The sequence below is a fragment of the Acomys russatus genome, chromosome 3 (assembly GCF_903995435.1).
Source record: "Acomys russatus chromosome 3, mAcoRus1.1, whole genome shotgun sequence".
NCBI lineage: Eukaryota > Metazoa > Chordata > Mammalia > Rodentia > Muridae > Acomys > Acomys russatus.
This window is the reverse complement of record NC_067139.1, coordinates 44,602,135-44,625,087: the sequence shown is the minus strand read 5'-3', so window position 1 is coordinate 44,625,087 and position 22,953 is coordinate 44,602,135. Positions and strand designations below refer to the sequence as shown.

At 39.8% G+C, this 22,953-nt stretch overlaps 1 protein-coding gene across 1 annotated transcript in view; it reads left to right on the top strand.

Moving 5' to 3' along the window:
- Fhit (fragile histidine triad diadenosine triphosphatase) overlaps positions 1 to 22,953 on the top strand; it is a 267,095-nt gene that overhangs the window by 81,973 nt on the left and 162,169 nt on the right. Inside the window, exon 3 of the mRNA XM_051139691.1 lies at positions 6,972 to 7,040. Within this exon, the coding sequence (XP_050995648.1) occupies positions 6,972 to 7,040 (69 nt within the window). The remainder of the gene's footprint in view (positions 1 to 6,971; positions 7,041 to 22,953) is intronic.

Sequence of the window (22,953 nt, the reverse complement as noted above, 5' to 3'; positions counted from 1 at the left end):
AGGAAGCATGGGTATATCTGGCCGTTGGCATCTGTCTCTAGAATGTATGCCTCAAGCCCCTCTCTGTGGGGCTTCTCCCTTTCTAAGACCTGGCACAGGTGGAATGGGACGACATGACAGGAGCACTAGAAGACAGGTCAAGGCGAACAGCTGCAGCTCTGGACCTACCATTGGGCTGCTATTGGCCTTTCAAGGGCCATTCTCCTGTTCTGCAAAATGAAGGAAGTTGATTGTGTGCCTCCCTAATGTTCTCTAATTTATATTAATTTTTAAATGTTTTTTTTAAAGTTTTGTTTTCACATATAGGTTCTTTTTTTCAGTTGATGTTATACATGGAATCCCCATACACAGAGAGCTAACAGTTCCAACTGAATAAAATGTAGCCAACTGGAGGCTGCTGTTCTGTCTTGGGCACACATATGTTGTCCCTAGCCACTCCAAGCTTGCTCTGGAAAGTACAGGCCCTTGTGATTGGCAGATTGAGAACACCTGATGAGGCTTATGTTACTATCTCTCTCGAACCCTTGGAAAGGAGACTAAACCTCTAAACCTGTAGCCCAGCAATAGACCACAAGGTCTGACATGTTCGACATGAGACATCACTTGCTACAAATGGGGTGTGCTCGCTATCCACATCTCTATAACAACATGTTCTGCGGCCGTGGTATAGCCTTGTTGGCCTGACTTCTGTCAAGATAATGCTTAGCTTGGGATGTCACTTTCACTCTTGGGCCAAAAGCAATAGACACATTAGACTATCCAGGCCTCTCTAAGAACAGTTCTCAACCAGAGCATGAATAGGCTGCTTCCCTCATCCCTGCAGTGGGAGTCTTGGGTACATGATTTAGACTGTATCCTTGAGTCCTCCTGTGGGACTAAACTGGTCACTCACAGAAGTAACCCACTTGATAATGTTTCATTTACTGGCTATCCTTCCTGTCCTTTGTCCCACAATCCTCAACTGATGTGTTTAGGGAATCACCTCCACATTAGGCCACTGTAATTCTACCCTTGTTTCTGAATGTGCTTTAGATCCATGGAGACAAAGAAAAGTATTTATAGTCTTATGGTTCTGGGGAAAAGGAATTGTATCACTTGATCATGAGAACAACTGGATATTCTTGAGTTTTCTCCTGAGTGTTTTTCTGTCTTCTCTATATTATCTACGTTGCAAATGTGTTAGTTTGATGATCAACAAATTGGAACAACTTTATTATGTAAACATAGTTGCCTATTGCCAGTAGAGAGCTTTTGATAGTTTTTTTCAAATTTCATGAACAGCACAATAGACATGAAGCCTTACCTAAGTCTTACTCTAGAGAATGTGTGTCTCACTTTCTTCACCTATAGAATCGATAGACTCATATTGACTCCATAGAAGTGTTGTGCTTATAAAAATATGTGTAAAAATCTCTAATTAAAAAGTCAGGTCATATGTATTTGTTTTTAATTGGTTATTAATCTGTATTTTTTTTTTTTTTTTTATTGCCATGAGAAAAACAAGTTAGAGAAACAATGATTGATCCTCTTGTGGTTTCCAAGATTTTAGTCCATGGGCATCTGATTCCACTGTTTCTGGTCTGCAGTGAGAAAAAACATAACAGGAAAAGGGTTTGGAGCTGTAGAGCCGTTCACCTCCTGGAAGCCAGGAATCAGCAACCAGGACTTTCATGGGACCAGATATGCATATGGGACAAGATAAGGCACACCCCAGTGACCCACTTCCTCCCAGGATGCCTTACATTCTAAGTCCCCACCACTTCCCAAGAATATCCTCAGAGTATGACTCCATGTGTGAATCAGTCTGGTGGTGAAGTCATAGCCCATGTGATTCACCTATTCTGACAAAGCCCCATTAGCTGAGTCTTAACGTTAGCAAGAGCTTTGGGGGCATATGCAACCATAACACCAGGATAGTAGATTCCTGCCATGCGTTGATTGGTAGCTCTGTGCTTAGCCTTTTGAGGAAATGCCATGGTATTTTCCAGAGCAAGGTCACAGTTTATATTCCCACCAACTTATACAAAGCTGCCGTTTCTCATCATCCGTACATGTGTTTGTAATTGCCTCTCATTAAAGCTGCTTGTCCCTAGAGGAGGGAAGTGATCTCTCTTATTCTGGTTTTGGATTGAAGTTATTAAGCATCTTTCCCTGATCACCTATGTGTGTTTTTAAAAAATGTTTATGTCCTTTGTTCATTTTACTGAAAACTATCATCATTTTCTTCTTGACATGTAAGAGTTCTTCATGTATTCTAACTACAAGTCCCTTTTCAGATATATGCTATGAAAAAACAACAACTGTCCTCCATCAGTGGCTTAGCTTTTCATTTTCTTGATTACATCCTTTGCATCACAAAGTGAAAACTTTGATAATATTTAGTGACTTCTACTTTGAAGGTCTCTTGTGCTGACAACAAGCCAAGCCAGGTAATCCAAGGTAGAATTTCAATTCCATGTCAGCTGGTAAGCAACCTCAATTCATATGCAACCTTCTCTTCTCCTGTCCTGTAATCCACCACACTGACGGTTCCGGGATTAGAACTTAGGCGGCTTTGGGGAGGACAATATCTGTCCCCAACAGCATTATTGTTATTATTCTTTAAAGCTGACTTTTCTGTCTTTTGTCATTCATAGGCAGGTGTTGAGGAGAAGGATTCACACAGGCTCTCATGACTAGGGCTGCAGGTATCCAGTTAGAAAGGATGCTGCTAGCCTGTAGCATTTTATGCCTTTTCTCTGCCATTGTTTTATTCCCTGCAATTGAACCATGATGTGGTCTAACAAAGAAAAGACACATTATTTTGATTGCACTGACCTTCCTCGGGAGGAATGTACAGGCAAGAAGCAGCAGCAGAGCAGAAAAGGTGATACTGGTGCAGTTCTTTTGTCTACTCCTCCCACCCCATCAACACTTCTAATGAGATGGAATTCATCTACTTCACACTGTTAATGTGAAAAAAAATTTCAGTGCGTTTTAATGCATTCAAAAAGTTGTGAGACCATCACTACTATGTGACACTAGAAAGGAAAACACCCATCACTCCCAGATCAACTCCGGTTCCCTTGGCAGCCACTTTTCCTGGTGCTCCGGGAAACACTGTTCTTGCTCTGTGCATTTGCCTAGTCTGGGCATTTCATAAACAGAATCATGTGATGTATGGCCATTTGGATCCAAGTCCTTTCACTTAGCATAATGCCTTTCTTTTGCAGCTTCATTCCTTTTTCTGCCCAATCATCTTCTGTTGTCTTGTTATTATGCCATTCATCAGTTGATAGTCATTTTGGGTTGTTTCCCCCTTTTTGATGATTGTGAATAATATTGCTATAAATATGCATTACAAGGTTTTGTGCCTGTATGGCTTCAGTTTTCCTGGGTATATACTTGGAATATAATTTTGGCTCATTTGGTGGCTGGATGTTTACCATTTTGAGGAATTGCCAAACTGTTTTTCAAACATACAGCTGCATCGTTTTGCACTCTGTGCAAAAGTGTTTGAGGCTTCCACGGTCTCACTCACTCTTGCACTTGTCTGTTTTTTGTTTTGGGGGGTTTTTTTTATTACAGATATCCTGGTGGGTGTGAAGTTGTATCTCTGTGTAGTTTTGATTGACATTTCACTGATGACTAAGGGCATTGAGCATCTGTTCATGGGCTTTGCAAAGTTGTCTTTCCAGCTTCACCCAAACCAACTCAAGCACTCAACAATGGTGAACACAGTTGGTGGTTCCTTCTTTCTTGAAATTCCCCATTCTCTGGCTTCTGGACGTTACCAACTTGATTTATATACTTACCGCATTTGTAGTTTGAGTCCTACTTTCCTTCCTTACAATGCTCCGGGCTGACTTTGTCATGATTTCTCTGTCCTGAGAGGCTGAATGTTGTCAGAATGTTGTGATGAGGCTGTCATCTAAGAGTTGATGTCAGTGTTTCGTGTATCAGGAGGAGTGAGATCATGCCCTTCGGGAAGAATCACCTAGACCGTGAACTGTTTACTGTCTTTGGTGTAATGGCAAGTTTCAAATGGTTGCCAGTGATCAAGAGTGGCATTTCCAGGACTGAATGGTAGGAGCATATAGAAATAGCTCTGGTGAGCCCAGAGGAGCAAAGTATAGAATTGGAATCAGAGACCGAGGAGCCACTGGCATGGCCTTAAGGACAAGCAGGGAGGGTGATCAGTGCAGCAAGCCTGGGTAGCCTATGGGGATAGTTCTCCACCTGACAGCATGACAAGGCAAACAAAGTGTTAACCTCATTGTTCAACATGCTAGCAATTTATCGGAGTAGGTCTAAGAACAGGATGGACGGTCTTAGCCAATGGCTCTCAAAGTGTGGCCCTTGATTAGCATCACTTGGGAATTAATTAGAGAGAAAATTAGGAGGCCCTTAATTTTATCAATACCCAGCTATTAACTGAAGTTTGGCAAACACTAATTAAAGAAACAACAACAAAAAAGTTCTGGCAAAAAGAGATGCCTTAGGGCTGGAGAGATGGCTCAGAGGTTAAAGAGCACTGCCTGCTCTTCCAGAGGTCCTGAGTTCAATTCCCAGCAACCACATGGTGGCTCACAACCATCCACAATCCAGTCTGATGCCCTCTTCTGTCCTGCAGGTGTACATGCAGGCAGAGCACTGTATACACAATAAATAAATACATCTTTAAAAAAAAGAGAGAGAGATGCCTTAACACTTCACTATGTAAAGCATCTTCTGAGATATCATTCCTGCTAATATAAAAACCAGCCACTGTATGTGGCCTCTGCTCATCAGCTTTCTTTTTTTCTTGACAGTAAAGATACTCCCACTACATCTGCATATACTGAGAACACTGACAATCACATGACCAAAATGTGTTTATAGTATTTGATACTTTAGACCTATAAGCTGGGGAATGCTGCAGTCTTCCTTAGAGAGAGAGATTCTGAGTCACAGGCCTGCCGTGGTGAGGGAACATGGCTAGTGCACAGGAGATCCAACTGTAGTGTGCATGCTGTCCTCTAGTTAAAGGCTGTTCCTGTTACATCTGTGCCCTCCGGCAGACTGAGTTCAGAGCACTGATTTGGGGCTTGTGATGCCTAGCATATAAAGAAGATGGTGGAGGGCACTGGATGACTTCAGGGAAGAAAGAAACAAAGGGCCTTGATGAGGAATAGAAGGAGGAAAAGAACAAAAAAGCGCAGCAGCATTTGCAAGGGAAGATTGGGTGGGCCTTCACCCTCCACAGCCGTTTCCACCCCTAGCCTCCTCTGGTCTGATGTCTGAGTCATTCAGCGACTGCGCAGTTAATCTCTTCTTGGGCCTATGTGGCATGGCTTTCTTTTGTGAATTTGGGTCCTGGGTAGTTTGCTCCTTACTGGTCCATGTTGGCTTCTGTCTCCCTCCCTTTTCATTCATGTAGTCTGAGACTTAAGTATGCCTGTGTCCCAGTCTCTGAGGGCTTTGCGACTAGCTTCCTCTTTGACTGGAGGATTACTTTGACACAAACATGTCAGTGTTTGGGGACTGTGCACTCAGGGACTGACATGAAGCTCCTCTTTGTTTCATGCACCTTAGATGGCTTTGCTCACTGCCTCTCCTGCAATAGCTTCCTTGCACACAAAGCCAGAGAGGCATTTCATGTTCTCTGGAGATCCAGGACTCCAGCCCAAGCACAGTAATCAAGGTAGGGTGGGTGTGACTGCACATGTGCTTTGATTCTTGTCTTTTCATATTTAAGCTTTTCCATTTTTCCATTTGCTAATAAATGCAAAAATATAGCTCAAGGACACAAATAAGGTTTAGGTTTAGAGAGGTACAATAGATGCCATTGGCAGAGTAAAACTTTCAAATAGCAGCTTAGCCTTGATGAATATATATTAAATTAGATATGCTGTGAGTCTTGATTTGCGATCTCTGCCTAATGAGACTGCAGTGTCTATTAGCTGGGTGCTTTAGTAAACTAGACTGCGGAAATGAGGGATTTAAAAGATTAAGTGCAAGTCAGTAAGATAGCTCAGCAGGAGGAGGTACTTGCTGCCAAGACTGACAACTTGAGTTCAATCCTAAGAATGAGCAAAGTGGAAGGAGAGAACTTGTGGCCAGTGCCAGTTGGCCTCTGACCTACACACACACACACACACACACACACACACACACACACACACACACACACTTTATTTTTTAAGATTAATTAAGTTCACAGAATTAATGTGTAAGCTGCTAAAGAACAAGAGGACAAGAGCTGTGTGACGTCATTTCCAGGGAGGACTCTGTCACTTTCTATAGAGCTGGATGGACCCTTGACCTCTCTGCTCATTGGTTTCTCCTTTCTTTCTTTCTTTCTTTCTTTCTTTCTTTCTTTCTTTCTTTCTTTCTTTCTTTCTTTCTTTCTTCCTTTCCTTGGTTTCTCCTTCTTTGTAATGAAGACCACCACTTCAGAAAGGATGGGTGGGAGTAGTAAATGAAAAACTAGCCAGTACTAATACAATCATCAGTTGTCATGGTCAAGAGAAAATGAGAACCATCTGTGTTACCATTGTGTGATTATTATTCAAAGCCACGATTCTTGAGTTGGCTCATACTGCTTCCTCCTTTCACTAACTCACTGGTTCCTTATGCAGGTCTCAGTTGGCCAATTCTTATCTCCTGTCAGCTTCCGAGTCACAGCAGCCATCTCTTTAGACATCCTGTCATTTCAAAAGCACTGCCTAACTACAACCCAGACTGACAGTGACGAATAATTCCACAGAGCTTGTAATGTACCTTGGCATTTCCCGCAGATTCCTGTGTGCCACCACGTTGTTCCCTCTTGTTTTGTGCTTCTTTATTCTCAGCAGATTTCAGATGTAGTTTCTGAAGGTGAACATCATCTTCCTCTGAGAAATAATCCAGCAAGAACCAGTGGAGAGTAATTGGCCTCCAGGAAAGCATCACTGTCAAGTCAAAAGATAGAAGGGGGAATTAAACACGTTTCCTTTCTTTTATATTTTCAGCATGTGCATGTCCACGTTCTTCCCAGAAAGGCAGGGGACTTCCGCAGGAATGACAGCATCTATGATGAGGTGAGTCTGACCTTATTATCTGATCACAAGGCCTGTCGATGTGATGAAACCAACCCAGTCAACCAGCTGTCACCCCAGACATGATCTTAAGCTGGTACTATACCCAGTAGAACTTGGGAAGTGGCAGTAGAAGCTAACAAGCTAAGAGTGACCATTAGGGGAGCCTAAAAATAAATGAATTATAATGATGTTTCTACTAATGAAATCCAAAAGCAAGCCAAGTGTCCTGTGATTTCTGCCTTGTTATGTTTACTTAAGATCTGTGTGAAGACATGATCCTGAATCTCCACAGACGATGTAAAGTGTTAACAGTAGAAATCAAGCAGAGTGACATATAAATCTCTGAGACAAATACGCTAACTTTGGGAGCTGGAGAAATGGCTCAGTGTGTCAATTACTTCCACTGTAAGAATGGGCACCTGAGTTTGGCTCCCTGGCACTCATGTAAAAAGCTAAGATTGCATGTATGTATGTAACCCCAACCCAAGGGACAAAATGCCTGTGAAGGAGCTGGGCAGATCCCTGCATCTCAGTGGCCATCCACTCTAGCCAAGTCAGTGAGTGTCAGGATCAATGAGATCCTATCTCAAAAAAGAAAAAAAGAAAGAAATATGGAGAGTGATGGAAAAAGATACCAATACCAACCTCTGACTTATGTACATACATATGCAAGTATACTAACATGTATACAGATATACACTATACACACACACAAACATACTAATTTTGCACTTAGCACACTTTTTTCCTGGTATGAAGGAGGTTTATTTGTGGAGAAGTGGGAGGGGGAAGAGGAGTTAGAGCCTGAATGAGCCATGAGGACAGAGAGAAAGATCGAGAGAGAGAGAAAGAGAGAGAGAGAGAGAGAGAGAGAGAGAGAGAGAGAGAGAGAGAGAGAGAGAGAGCACTTAGCACACTTTTAAAGTCAACTTATCTCTCCAAAGAGCATAAATTCAAAGTGGAACTTTGTGTTATCCTCACCAGAAACTTAAGTTGATTTAAATGACATATGTGTGACTTGAATCTCTTGTACATTTAAGGTGGATGATTTCTGTATCTTTTCATTCAAAGATATAAACGTCAAATGAACATTATATGAAGCATCATGGGTTGTGTGATCTACTCTAGTGTCTTGTCCTCAAGAGAACCTTCCAGTATCTGCCTTTGTTGTGTGGAACACAGCCTACGATAGAGTAGGTTAGAAGAAAATGTAAAGTCATTTCAATTTACATACTGCCAAAACCAAAGAAGGAAAAATATATTTCATACATATGAGAGCTGCCAGGACCCTAGAGTGCTTGTTTTAATAGCACTTTGGTTCTAACAAGGAAAGGTGCTTGGATTGATTAGTAATGTCTAACTTAGGTACCAAATAGGACAAGCAGATATTAGTCATGTGTTTAATACTTTTCATCTGGCCCTTTGAAAACAATTTCCATCTTTATTTTTAGTTTTGTTTGTTTATCATGTGTTTCTGCCAACTAAGCCTATATGAGGATCTTCAACTTGTCTACAGGCGCCACATGGACTATACATCTGTGTATATGTTCATAAGGTTTTTCCTAATTAACTGGTCATTAAAATAGTCATACAAACACTGAAAATAAAAAGAAAAATGGGAGGTTGGCATTTAATAAGGAAATTCTTCAGTGTCTGTTCTGAGACTTGGTGGATCTTCTGTTGTGTTTTCCAACACTTGGCAGTGAAGCAAGGTGGACACCAGATAGCCACTAGTTCTGAGTGCTAGTTTGTGACCTAGTGGCAGAAACTCTGATTTCTCAGGAATATCTTTGTCTCTAGAGATTGTGTTTGTGTAGATGGAAGAGGCATATGGGAGTCAGTTATTAGAGGTATCAGGACCCTCACAGGTGAGTCTGACGCAGATCTAGGTGCTCCTCACAACCCAGGTTTTCCAAAGCCTCTAAACGTCCTAATGTGACCTCAACTTCAACAGACGTAGAAGGCAAATTGGGGATTTGGTAATAGCTTAGTCTATGTGGTAAGAAAATCAGAGTTTCAGGATCATTATATACAGAGATATATTAAAAACACAAGTACACAGCTTATTAACGTAACCAAGGTTAATAAAATGTTGCCAAGTACAGGTTATTTTAATGAATAAATTACCACATGATTTATATACAAGTGAATACTGCTCGAGTGGTATTAAAAGTGCTTGAAAACACTGCTTTCTTAGGCTGATCAGTCACCTTGAATCCTGTTTATGCTCCAAATGTGCTATTGACAGAAGCTGTATGGATACATTTCAGCTCCGTACAAGGCATAGTGGCTGGAACTGCATATATAGCATGTGGCCTTTCTCTCCTCTAATGCTCTATTGCCCTTCCTGCATGCTCTGGTGACATCTCTAGACTCACAAATAAAGCAACACATGCTTTCATGTTCCATACATCCCCTCTACATGAAAACGTAATTTTTATAAAAATGATTTTTTTTTTCAGTCAACAGTAGCTTATAATGCACCCTATAGAGATAGTGGTACAAGACTGGAAAGAGACTGAACAACAAAGTCAAGTTCATTGCCACCTACCAAGGGGTGATAGTCAATAAGTCACTTGACTTCCATGTCTTACTTTTCTCATCTTTAAAATAGATAGTGTCAGTGTATACTACGCCAACACTTGGCATGTGTGTATGTGACGTAGAGCTCCTGAAAGCAGATTTGGGGATTGGTATGCACTAAGCAGTTCCTTAGTAGGTTGCTTCCTATTGCTGTTGAACATATACAGAGGGCAAGGAATGAGGATGCAGACTTCTAGCCAGGCAATTGGATGTCCTCGTTTATCGCCGTTTCCCAGAGTGAGTAAAACGCCTAGTTCTCCAATTCTCTCTCTGCCTTACGCCACTCAGCCTCAGTTTAATCTCCCTCTTTGTTTAAGAAGCTTCTCCGGTTTGAGTATACGATAAGGTAATATGTAGCAGGAGGCATAGGGAGCATGAAGCATCCGGCAGGCACTAGTGGTACAAGATGTAATGCACATTAGACTGAGTGATCTTAATCGAAGATGATAGGGTGATGAGGATGGCATTCTTTATATAATATTGAAATCACTCACTGGGGATTATGTATCTCTGCATGACACAACAAACAGGCTGCCTTGGAGGCAGACGGGTGGGAAATAGAAACAGGAAGAGGCCGATCTGGGTGGATGTAATTGCACTCCTACTGCTCAGTCTTAATACCGTGATCCCTAAAGAAGCCCTAGGTTAAGGGGCTCATAACGTTATATTCTTTGTGTCCATGGCTCTAAGATGGACAGTGATAACTGGAAAAGATTCACAGAAGGGGTACAGGATGGCACGTTCTGGAAACAGAGAAAGGGGATGGAGACTGGAGTTATGTAGAGAACAACACAGTCACTGTGTCTAAATATCTAACATTCTGGAAAAAAATTTAAAGGACACGAAGCATGTTGTATTTGGCACTCATGAGTTCTGTGTGGCTCCTAAGCAGAGAGCTAGCAGTATCAGGCTACAAGATGGCAGATGGCAACATCAAAAAAAAAAAAAAAAAAAAGGACAGATCACATTCAGGAAAAAACTTCCACCAGTTAGAAAGACCTGTGAGTGACAGGGTGAGAATCACATCCCTGGATCCCTTTGGGCCATGACTGTTTGGAAGCATGTATGCAACTGGTCACTGCATAGATCACATGGTTCTGCTCTTCCTTCTGTCCACATCTGGTGCATTCTCTCATTTATCTCCACCTGCTGATGTTTCAAGCTCTGTAACAAAGAATGCCCTGCTCTTGCTAGTATTATGGAACTTGGGCAACTGCCTAACAAAGCACTCTTTTTTTGTTGTTGTTGTTTGTTTAGTTCTTAGAAATACAAGATGTAACTCTTTCTTGATGTTTATAAGACTGTATTCTATCGATTTTTCTCGTTTCCAGCCTCTTCCTGCCTTTTCTCTAGCTCAGCATTGCATATTGATGATCCGTGAGCTTTGCTTGCTTCCTCACATGTGTTTTGTCATACTCTGCAAAGTACTTTTTAATGATGTGCTGCATTTTTGTCTGAAAAGTACTTTTTAATGAGACAGAATGCTGTTAAGCGTGTCACTCATGCTGTAGGTCAGTAGAGCTCCTCCCACAGTTCTATCTCTTATATACACTTACGTCCCTCCTTTAGGACGTGACTATGTGTCTTTACAGGGTTTGCCCACACAGAGGGTTAAAGTTTGTCCCACCAATGAAGAAGGAGAGGTCAACATGAACAGTGCTCCTCCCAAAAGTCAGCTCAGTTTGAACTCCTATCCCAATTCATCTCTCACCTCTACCATTCAGGTATTACTGCTTTCGAGAATGTCCGCCTAGCTCAGCATTTCATGCCAACCATGCATAAAATCTGTTTCACCTTCCTATTTGTTCGCTTATTTACAGTACTGTGGCCCAAAGCGATGTCTTCAGCCTGTGTTGGGTTCTGCCCACTCTCTATGCCAGCAATAAGTCTTCTCGTTTGCTTTTGCCAAACTTAGCATTGGTTTTCCCACCTCAGGGCCTCGGTACAAATTGTTCTCTGTTTGCAACATCTGGCATCTGCTCCCTTTCAGGTTGTTCTGTCTTTCTCCAAATATTGGGTCAGGTAACCTCAAAAAAAAAAAAAAAAAAAAAAAAAAGTGCTTCTTCTCTTGCTGTAAGTAAAATAACCAGGCCTCTGTCCTCGCTACAGTAGCTTCTTCCTTTCAGTATTCCCTTTACATCCTTAACACCGCACCCGTGGTTAATTTCCAGTTTATATGCAACATCTCCGTCCCCCAAATGCATTGTAAAGCCTTGGAAACTGGGACCTAGTCTGGTATATGATGGTTCCTCAGTGACTATCTGTTAGCTAGTCGCACATGTGGCAGGACAAGAGTAACACACACACATCAAGAACTTGAAATTCCCTACAAAGCTAAAACATAATTTAAAAGGGGAGTGCATCTTGCTTTCAGGGGGTTGCTTCATTAACTCGTGGCTACCCTGGATGTGAGAGCACGGTGCTATCACCCATCTAAGGTTAATTTAATAGGGCATTGATGGAACAGAATCCTTTGGTCAGAAATCAGTGTGCTGCAGAAGGCTGAAAATTGCAGCCCACCAGAAAGGTTTGGAGAGGCAATTATAAGCCTCGTCTGATTGCTAAGCAGGTCTGGTAGACTTGTGTCAAGGACGATAAGTAACTTTTCCCCTTGGAAACTAGATCTGTCTGCCTATAACAAATACAGATGTGGGATTTGCTGAAAGCAAGCCGGAGAGCCGCTCTGCCTCTCAGACTTTGATTATCATCCTGGAGTTTATCTTCACTTGTTCCCCCTCCAGCTTCAGATCTTGGACTTGCCCTTACACATTTTACTCACCCTTCCATTCACTGCCCCTCAGAGCATGAGCCTTTCTCCCCTCCTCAAACTAAATGTAAGATCCACCCTTTCTAAAGGATATAACGCCACACCCTCCCCTTTTACTGCTCTCCATACAGATAGGTGCATCCCACAAACTCTGTTGTATTTTCTTGAAACTTGCATGAATTATATAAGGCCTCCTCTGAACTTTCCAGGACCTCTATAATCTTGACAAGTTGATGAAGATTATGATAATGACACAAATGGTTCCTTGGATCAAAGAGCACGAACAGATAATGCAGAGGAGGGAAGTGTCTGTTGCTTAATGCCATGGTTTATCGTTTCATTAGCTCAGTAGGTCTTACTCTGACTGTGTCTCAGATAAGCCAAACTCATAACTGGATTGGCCAATTCATTGGATATTTATGAGTGACACTGAATGGTTATAACTGTGTGCTGTGTATAAGATTTACTGCTTGTTTTTTTTTTTGTTTTTTTGTTTTTTTTTTAGGAGTGAGTGCTTAGTATTAAAGCAAAGTGCTTAATATTCCAATCAGCAATTGGAAAAATTCAGCCATGAACTTTATAGACAGAGCAACCATGGGTTCAAGCATGTCATGAAAAACAATTGCTTGACTTAACACAATGCATGAACAAAATCAATTTACTCAAATTCAGGTCATTTGGCCCCGAGGGCTTAAGAAAAGCATTATATTGCTAATGATATTTATTGTTGAACTTGGATCTCTTTCACACATCATTTGACAAGCACTCGAAGTCCGTAGATCCCTAGTTGATTTTACAGAAAGGAAGGAATGTTTCAGTGAGACAGTTAATTAGCCGATTCCCTTCTGGGGTCTCTGATCTCTTCCTAGTGGTTGCTAAGCTTCTGAGTTCATGAGAATTTTGGAATACAAACAATGATACCCCTTGTTCAGGTTAAAATGGTAACTGTGTTTTCTGCATTCATGGAGACTTTTCAGTGAAAGAATCTGAATATGGTAAGTGCATTGTTGGTCTTAATTAAATCATATGCCCTCATATGCTCCCTGTATGCATTTTTGAATGTCCTCTGGCTTCCTAATTTAAGAGACCTGGACTACTGTTTCCCATGCTACGTTATTATCCTACTTTATAATCCCTCACAGAAAAAGATAGTTAGGAAAGAGTAGTTTATCAGGTTAAAAATGATTTCTGCTCTTTTTTCCTCATAAAAATAACTATTAGAGAAAAATTGGTTTGGCTTCATGTTTGCTAGTGCTTACTAAGCATGGTAGGAAGGTAAAATACAATAAGGATGATGATGATGGATTGGGACCGCCAGAGACAACAATGAATTCACTGCATCAAAAAACCAGATCAACAAAAGAAAACAGAATAAACAACCGGTGAGGATTCCTGTGTAAGCCCCGGCTCCTTCTAGGACATCTTTGTTTTTCTTGTTAGAATTTACTTTAAGGAGGTGTCACTCTAGGTCAGTTTTTTCCTCAAAATTTCTCTGCTATGTCACTTGAATATCTTCAGTTGCATGTAATCATACATTAACAAGAAGAGTGAGAATCATGTCTCACTCTATGTGTGATATTCATGGCAAATGCACTTTGTTAAACCTCTTTCATCATTTCCTGAATAAGACTTTGCTGTGCAGAGTCCATGTGACCTGCATGGTAAATTCAATCTCTATAGACAGACATATTCTATAAGACAGCTAGAAGGTGCCTCGAAGTGCAGATGGAAAATGCCTGCTCTGAGACACTTTTGTTGCTAGTGTCCCTCTGTCTTGGCCACACTTCTCACAGAGCAATCCCTAGTCTCACTGTGATGGCTACAGTCAAGTGCCCATGAGCCATAGTGCCTAAAGAATGGCCTGTGTGTGTACACTAAAAATCTTCTTTTGGTTTAATTAAATGATCTCAACATAACTATTAATAATTTACTGCTTAAGATGAAAAATTTTGACAGTTTAGAAATCTATGACACAATAAAACAAACTACTAAGCAAAAATTCTTATGAATCTATAATATTTAGATGATTGAGAATGTAGGACTCAGGGAAGAGAAAAAGTTACTATAGTAATAAGTTATGAGCGCAAACAGGTAAATAATGCAGAAGGAAGGGAGATAGTAATTAAACATTAATATATTGTTTGTCAGTGGAAATTACTATGGCCTCAAAGAGAAAAGATCCCAAATACTCAACTTACTCTCTGGAAAGAACAACATATAAATGAGCAAGAATTATGAAGAGGGGAGAAAACAAAATCAGTGGAAGTTTTATATTCCAAAAACTTATACTGATTTTGCATTTTGGCAATCAGCTGTCAATCTTTTGATGAAGCACCCATGTACTTCAAATAGGCTTTATAATAAGTCCCATTGCTTCTATAATTGGAATAGGATTTATCTTTGAAACTCGTGTGTCACATGCCAGCAGAGGAGCGTCGTAATGCTGTCAAGGTTTGCTTTTGTTACAAGCAGGTGATGTCCACCCTGATATCCCCAGTAGAAGTCTATTTGTGGATTTTTTTTTTTTTTTTTTAGATTAGATTAAGAAAGGTAGGAAAAAGTGAATGTAAATTTAGTAATAGAATTTTTAGCCAAAACAATCAGAAGATTATCATTTCAGCATATAGCTACTATAAAGTATTACTAGTCTCTTGTGCTGTAAATCTTTGAAACCCAGTATATATTATACATCCCCAATACATCTCAGTTCATATTAGGCGCAGGTGGTGAGTACCACATTAAATAGGACAGTTCTTGAGTTCTTTAAATCCAGAGAACTTTAATGATGATGGTGGTGATGATGATAATGGTGATGATTATGCTAATGATGATGATGATGATGGTGAAATATAACTTGATGCAAAAAAAAAAGCCCTTTATTTTCATCCTATCTATCTAAATCTAGAAGACGGTGGTGTGTCTTTCATTATATCAGGGTATAAAGGTCTTGAAATGATTGACATAGGGGCTATTGTCTCTTATCACAGATCTTGCTGGAATTTTAAAAGGGAAATGAGCAGCTGGATTACTACATAAGAATGTACATTCATTTTCTGTCTGTCTGCTGTTAGTACTACTGGAGATGCTCATGTCATGATCCAGGGGCTTTAGGGAAGGAGAGGCACTGTTTGGGTCATTATTTTTGCTGACAATTGCCTTTGAAATAGGTGACCTCATCAGCGTTCATGAGGGTGGGTGAAATTTCTCATTCAAGTTTGAAAGGATGCACTGTTCTTTTGTGGCAACATCATTTACAATTAAATGTGAAGATCTAAATCCAGCTTTCTGGGGTTCAGTCCCTAGTCTGTATACTTGAACAAGTTGCCCAACTTCTTCATGTCTCAGTTTTTTTCATCTATAAAATATATGTAGGTTTGCTATGCAAACTAAATGGCTTCTTACATACAAAGTCTTAGGATACATGAGAAGTGTTTGGTAAATATTTGCTATCATAATTTGCATGGGTATTAACAGTATAATCATTATCCTGACAGAGACAATTATAAGGAGCTGGTAGAGTGAGATTGGTAGGTGACAAGTCAGAGGTCATCTTCTGACAGCAGAGAGCCCATCTTGGGGAGTTCTCTTACTACGTGCATGTGACCTAGGAGCCTTCAAAGGGAGTCACTCATGAGCACATTAAACTTTGACACAGTCACAGCAGGGAGCCCACTTGATCCTGTCATTTAGACAGCATGATAAGGTAATTGCTTCTGGAGAGAAAATAATCTTAATTAGAATTTTACTCTAAGATTTTCAAAACACTTCAACAGACTAGCAAGCAATGTTTTCTAGAAACTGTTCTGGTGTACCAACTTCCACATCCCAACTTACAAGTACACTTTGAGGTTCTATGTATTTTATCTATTGAAGAGAGTGAAGAAAATGTTTCTACAGCTGTATATCTCTAAATTGTCTACACTGGATTAACGGAGCGTTTCATTCCACATCTTTTAATATGAGCTTACTATGCAAACCTCAGTGTCTCCTGTGAGATTTACTTGAAATGAGAAGGAAAAATAATCCAGTAGCATCAAGCTTCTGGATTAGGTTACCAGTCATAACAGTCGTAAGCAAATCTAGCTCCTAGATTTTGTCCCCAAGAGAACTGGTAAAAGATAATAATGGAATGAAATTAGCAATGGGTGAGCCACAGTCAGCTGGACTCTATGTCAGGTGCTACACATAAGTCATGCTGTCTTCACAAGCAACAAAAAGAAGTGGAAGCCCACAGAAGGAGGTGTCTTCCTTAGAGCCTTAATGTTGAGTGCTACCCTTCTCTCTTCTTATCACCCTTGACTTTGCTCCGTGTTTTTATGAAAAATTCAAGCATAGTGAGTTAAGCATTTTTTTTTTTTTTGGAGACTGTGATTCCTTGTCATACACCCCCCCCCACACACACACACACTAGATATCTTGTAAGCCCTACAAGTCTTGGATATGCCCTGCTAATTAAGTGTATAAAAACATATAAAGAAAATGGCATTTTACAAAATTAATGTTCTTTTTTTCTGTCATTAAGATGTGGACTATGAGTTTGCCAGCTAAGGAACTTCATTAGAACTCCTTTTTGTAGTTTTGCTTAAACACAAGAAAATCACCAATGTATTCTAGCCCAGCGTCTACAATTCCCAAGGTTATTCTTTCGAAGCTTGCTTTGTGCACCAAACCTCTTAAATACTTTTGCATGCCTTATAGTGCATTCATATCATGATAACACACTAAAATATTTAAAAGGAAAACGCTGCCTTATTTTTCCTCAAAAAGAAACAGTCCTTGCTTATAACTCTCAGTGGACCATAAATATCTTCTAGGCCAGCTGCTCTAGTGCCCGTTGGAAATCCGCCTTACATTAGTAGTAACTAAGGAAATCATAGAATATTCTCTTTGCACTGAAATGCAGCCTTGTTCTAGCACATATACTTTTCTGTTGGAAGAATATTGTTTCTTCTTAGAATATTCTCACCATTATTGGAAGGATATTCCATGCTTGGGTCAAGTGCACTGAGAACTTGCTGCCCATTTTCTCTGGTGATTTTGGCTATAGATTGGTGTTAAAACTGAAGTCCAGTTGTTTTTGGTTTGTTTGTTTTGTTTTGTTTTTTGTTTGTTTGTTTTCTTCAAGCAGATAAAAACAACCAAACTTGTTGCATAAGTCCACCCCACATAACACACATTCATCAGGTGGGTCTATCATGCGCATATCTTCCTGGAGTAGTTTTTTTGTTTTTTTGTTTTTTTTTTTATTCAAGTCTCATCTCAAAACTAAGAACTGCAGAAACGTGGTGCATTCAGCAGCTCTAAATCTGAGATAAGGCTGAATTAGACTGGAGAAAGCAGAGTCAAGATTGTTATCTCTAGGTGATACTATCAAATGGAGAGGAAAGATATGATGTGATTTGACATTAGCAAGCTGATAAGTTAACACATCCAAGAGGACATTTGCTTGTTTCTTTTCCTCAGGTGTAGAAACTGAGGCACAGAGAGATCTCATAACTTCTTTTTTTTTTTTTTTTTTTTTAAGAACAGAGAATAAGAAAAGACCAAGATTCACATTCAGGCTGCCTGCTTTCAGCTTCTTCTTCATGCTACTGTGCCCACAAACACCCAGAAATATCTTCCTCACCTCCTCCTCACTACATCTGACCCACAGAAAGCCTTTACTGTCTCACATGGCAGGTTCCCCCAGAACAGCAGTTGTACTAACTCTGTTCTTTCCACCAGCCTTCGAATGCAGAGCCTCATTTTCCCCTTCTTCAGCCCCCTTGGTCTATATTTGTTAGCAGCAAGGCCCCATACTGTCTCAGCCTTGCCTTCCTTCCTGTCAAAATGCCCTTTTGGTACCTCAGTTGTACACAACAAGAGTTCATATTCTTAACCTTCAAAGGATGACAACATATTTCTCAAGCCAACAAGGTCTCCTAGAAGGGAATGGGATTTCAAAACTGGAAAACCAGGCCTTAATATAAATATCAGTGGGACTAATAACTCCAAAACAAAACTACAAAGACCATCTCTGATCCCTGAGTGCATGTCTGGACCCATCCACATGTGCTTTCATGTTTGGAACTATGTCTATACCCTGCCACAACCATAATAAGCATTACTCTGTCAGCCTCGCAGCTCAAGAATGCTCTTATCTATGTCATAGTCTCTGCATAACCCCAGAGCAACAACAGGCTTTGAATACGGGAAGTGTGCCCAAACCAAGAAATATAGAGATCTTTTAGAAACTGGAAAAGGCCAATAATGATGATGATAATTATGAGGATGATAAATAGAAACACCAACAAAATGAAAAAGAAAGCCAAATAAACAAAAGCACAGATTTATCTACCTCTAAAATATCTCAAGGAAGCTGGGTAGTGGTGGCAAACGCCTTTAACCCCAGCACTCGGGAGGCAGAGGCAGACAGATTGCTGTGAGTTCAAGGTGAGCCTGGTCAACAAAGTGAGTCCAGGACTGCCAAGTCAACACAGAGAAACCCTGTTTCGAAAAACAAAACAAAAAACAAAAACAAAACAAAATAAAAAAGAATCTCAAGGACCATGTAGACAGGTCAACACCTTGAATATTAATTAGCACATAGAGATCAAATTTAAACTTCTTAGCTCCCATAGTCAGATAATACATTTATCAACTTACCCTCTTTCTTCAAATTTGTTGCAACAACAAATAAAGGACTGAGCATAACCATGGATCTACTTGCATTTTTCTACAGGCAGACATCTAGTTAGATCAGCACCATTTGTTGAAGATGCTATCTCTTTTTCCATTGTATGGTTCTGGCTTCTTTGTCACCATAGGCGTGTGGGTTTATTTCTGCATCTTCAATTCAATTCCGTTGACCAATCAACCTATTTCTATGCCAGGACCGTGCCATTTTTATCACTGTCTCTCTATAGCATGAGATCAGAAATGGAGATTCCTCTGGAAGATCTTTTATTATACAGGATTGTTTTAGCTATTCTGGGTTTGTTTGGTTTTTTTACATATACATTTATATTATTACACATATATACAATAAACCAATTATAAGAAGAAATATGAAACAACCAGGAATTATATAAATGTTACATTCAGTGTTTTGGCTATTTATATTTGCCTGCCTTGAAGTAAACTTATTTCCTATCTTGGTGCTTCTAAAATTTTGAATGTAAATCAGTATCTATCATATCTAGTCATTATCAACTTAAATCATCTATCTAGACCTAAAATCATCTTAAACCTTAAACAACTAAGTTTAATTGTAAAACTAAACTATCTGGTCTTCAACCCCATCAGAGACTTGAAAAAGAATAAAATTAATTACTTGAGTATACAGGGAGCACAGGTTAGTAGCTTCCCAAATGAAAAGATGACAGAGACAGTTCGCTGCCTAGACAGTCACCCAAAACTCTCTATAATGTTGGAGCATCATCTTCAGCTTTCTGCCCAATATATCTGACAGACATATTTGTGAGGCAGGAACTAGTGAGGACTTGCTTACCCTGTCTTGGCAGAGTTTGGCCATTAACTCTGCTTGCATCCAATCTTGCCCATTTAAGGCAGAATTCTGTCTGTGATAGAAATGGGAACATTTTGTCCAGTGGCTTGTTTGCACATTTGAAGCCATCTCTATAGGGAGGTTCTTTGATGCTCATCATCTTCTTTGAGGTAGGCTGGGAGTTAACCTGTCTCATTGTCAATTAATTTTTAAAATAATAAAAAACATCTTTAAAGCCATATTCTGTATGTCTCTGAGGTTTTTGAAGACCTATCTTTCTATAAAATCATATCTATATGTTACAGCTAGTATGTATATTCTTGTGATAAAAATAAACTAGTAATTGATATGACCTGATTTGATCAACTAACAATCAACTTGTATAATTTACTTATCCTAAACAGCCTGCAACAGCACTTTCAAGGTATTGGAAGTAAACCTTGTATTATAATTGAATTATGTGTGTGTGTGAGTATGTGTGTGTGTGTGTATTACGTGTGTGTGAAGAATAATCTGAAATTTGAATTCTATACCAATATATCTAAAATTAAACTTATTTTGCATCTATATACAAAATTCTATAGCAGTGAATTAAAAATGACTGTGAGTAACTATTCTGGGTTTTTTGTTTTTCCATTTGAAGTTGAGAATTGATCTTTCAAGGTCTGTAAAGAATTATGTAGATATTTTGATAGAGATTTCATTGAATCTGTAGATTGCTTTTGGCTTCTTCAATTTCTTTTGTCAGAGACTTGAAGTTTTTTTCTTTTACTTGCTTGGTTAGAGTTACACCAAGATACTTTATATTACTTGGGCTATTGTAAAGGGTGTAGTTTCCCTCATTTCTTTTTCAGCCTGTTTGTCATTTGTACACATGAGGGCTACAGATTTTTAAAAAATTAATCTTGTATCTGGCCACTTTGCTGCAGGTGTTTATCAGTTGTTGGGGTTCTCTGCTGAAATTTTGAGGGTAATTTATGTATACTATCATATCATCTGCCAATAGCTATACTTTGACTTCTTCTGCTCAAAACTAAAGTCCACGTGGATTAAAGACCTCAACATAAAGCCAGACACAGTAAATCTGTTAGAAGAAAATGTGGGGAAGAGCCTTGAACTCATTGGCACAGGAGACAACTTCCTGAAGAGAACACCAATAACTCAGGCTATAAGATCAACAATTAATAAATGGGACCTCATCAAACTGAAAAGCTTCTGTAAAGCAAAGGATACTGTCAGTAGAACAAAACAGTAGCCTACAGACTGGGAGATCTTCACCAACCCTACATCCCACAAAGGGCTAATATCCAAAATAAAGAACTCAAGAAATTAAATTCCACCAAACCAAATAATACAATTAAAAATGGGGTACAGAGCTAAACAGAAAATTCTCAACAAAGGAATATCAAGTGGCTGAGACACATTTAAAGAAATGTTCAACGTCCTTAGTCATCAGGAAAATGTAAATCAAAATGACTTTGAGATTCCAACTTATACCTATCAGAATGGCTAAAATCAAAAACTCAAGCAACAGCACATGCTGGCGAGGATGTGGAGAAAGGGGGAACACTCCTCCATTACTGGTGGGAGTACAACTTGTTCAACCACTTTGGAAATCAATCTGGCACTTTCTCAGAAAGTTAGGGATAGTGTTACCTAAGGAGCCAGCGCTTCCACTCCTAGACATATACCTGAAAGATGCTTCATCATACAACAAGGACATTTGCTCATCTGTGTTCATAGCAGCTCTATTCATAATAGCCAGAATCTGTAAACAACCTAGATGTCCCTCAACCAAAGAATGGATAAAGAAACTGTGGTACATTTACACAATGTAATACTACTATTAAGCTATTAAAAACAAGAATATCTTGAAAATTTCTGGCAAATGGATGCAACTAGAAAAGATCATCCTGAATGAGGTAACACAGACCCAGAAAGGCACATGTGGTAGGTACTCACTTATAAGTGGATGTTAGCTGAGCATAGCTGTCTTCTGGTAGACTCCACCCAGCAAGGGATGGAACAGATGCTGGGACTCACAGCCAGACTCTGGGAGGAGCACTGAGTTGTATGGAAGAGGGGATCTTAGAGTCCAATGGCTGCTTGGAAACCAGTATCTGAATGTCTGCCCATAGAGACTACGATGCTGGGTTTGTGTCTGATGGGATCATGGGCCATCCATTTTGTCTGGAACTCAGCTTCCCTATGCTTCAGCTGAGATGGATTCATCGTGGTCCCCTCAAAGCCTACTTTTAGCTCTGGTTCCCTGTGATGCTATAGTTAGACTCAGTAGTTCAACTGGGAAAGAAATACTTGCCCCAGGGACTTTGATTTCCACGAGGAGGCCACATTAGCATAGCAGAAAGGATATTTACACTGCAATTGACTTTTAAAATTCACTGAGAGCAGAAGATAAAAGGAAAACACACCAGATGGAGTGTGAGTTCCCTACTATTTCAAAACATAGCCATTCCCACTAAATTAGTTGGCACAAACTTAAAATTAAATATCATCCTGATTGCTATTTACAGTTGTCAAAGTGACAACAGTAATATGTTTCCAAAGGAGTGAAGATGGTGCGAAGACTGATTAGAATATTTGGGGAGTTTTATGTTTTGGATGGAAACATTAAGAGAATAATCAGTTGGACAAGAAAATATCAGGGATATCCTAAAGGCGATTGAGACATAACTCAGCGCCTGGATTTCTAGGAATAGACTCCCAGCAAAGGCGCTGGGCTTGGCTGAAGGCATGCACATCTGCTGGGCTTGTCACCTTCAGTGTCTTTCATTTTGACTGGTCCTACATGCTGTTCTTATTGATACATTTTTAGTCACAGACTTCTTTGAATACCCTTCACCAACCTAGCTGTGTATTTTTAAAAACATGCTTACATGGGTAGGTTAAAATTTGCACTTCCCCTTTAAAATTGTTTAAGTGCTAATTGAAGAAGCCCCCAACTCAGTAGAGAGAAGAATGAGCTGGAAGCTCAGAAGGTTCCTGTGCTGATTTTAATGCGAAGCATCCCCCATGGTGTCATTGGGCATTTGAATGTTCGGTCCCCAGTTGTTGCC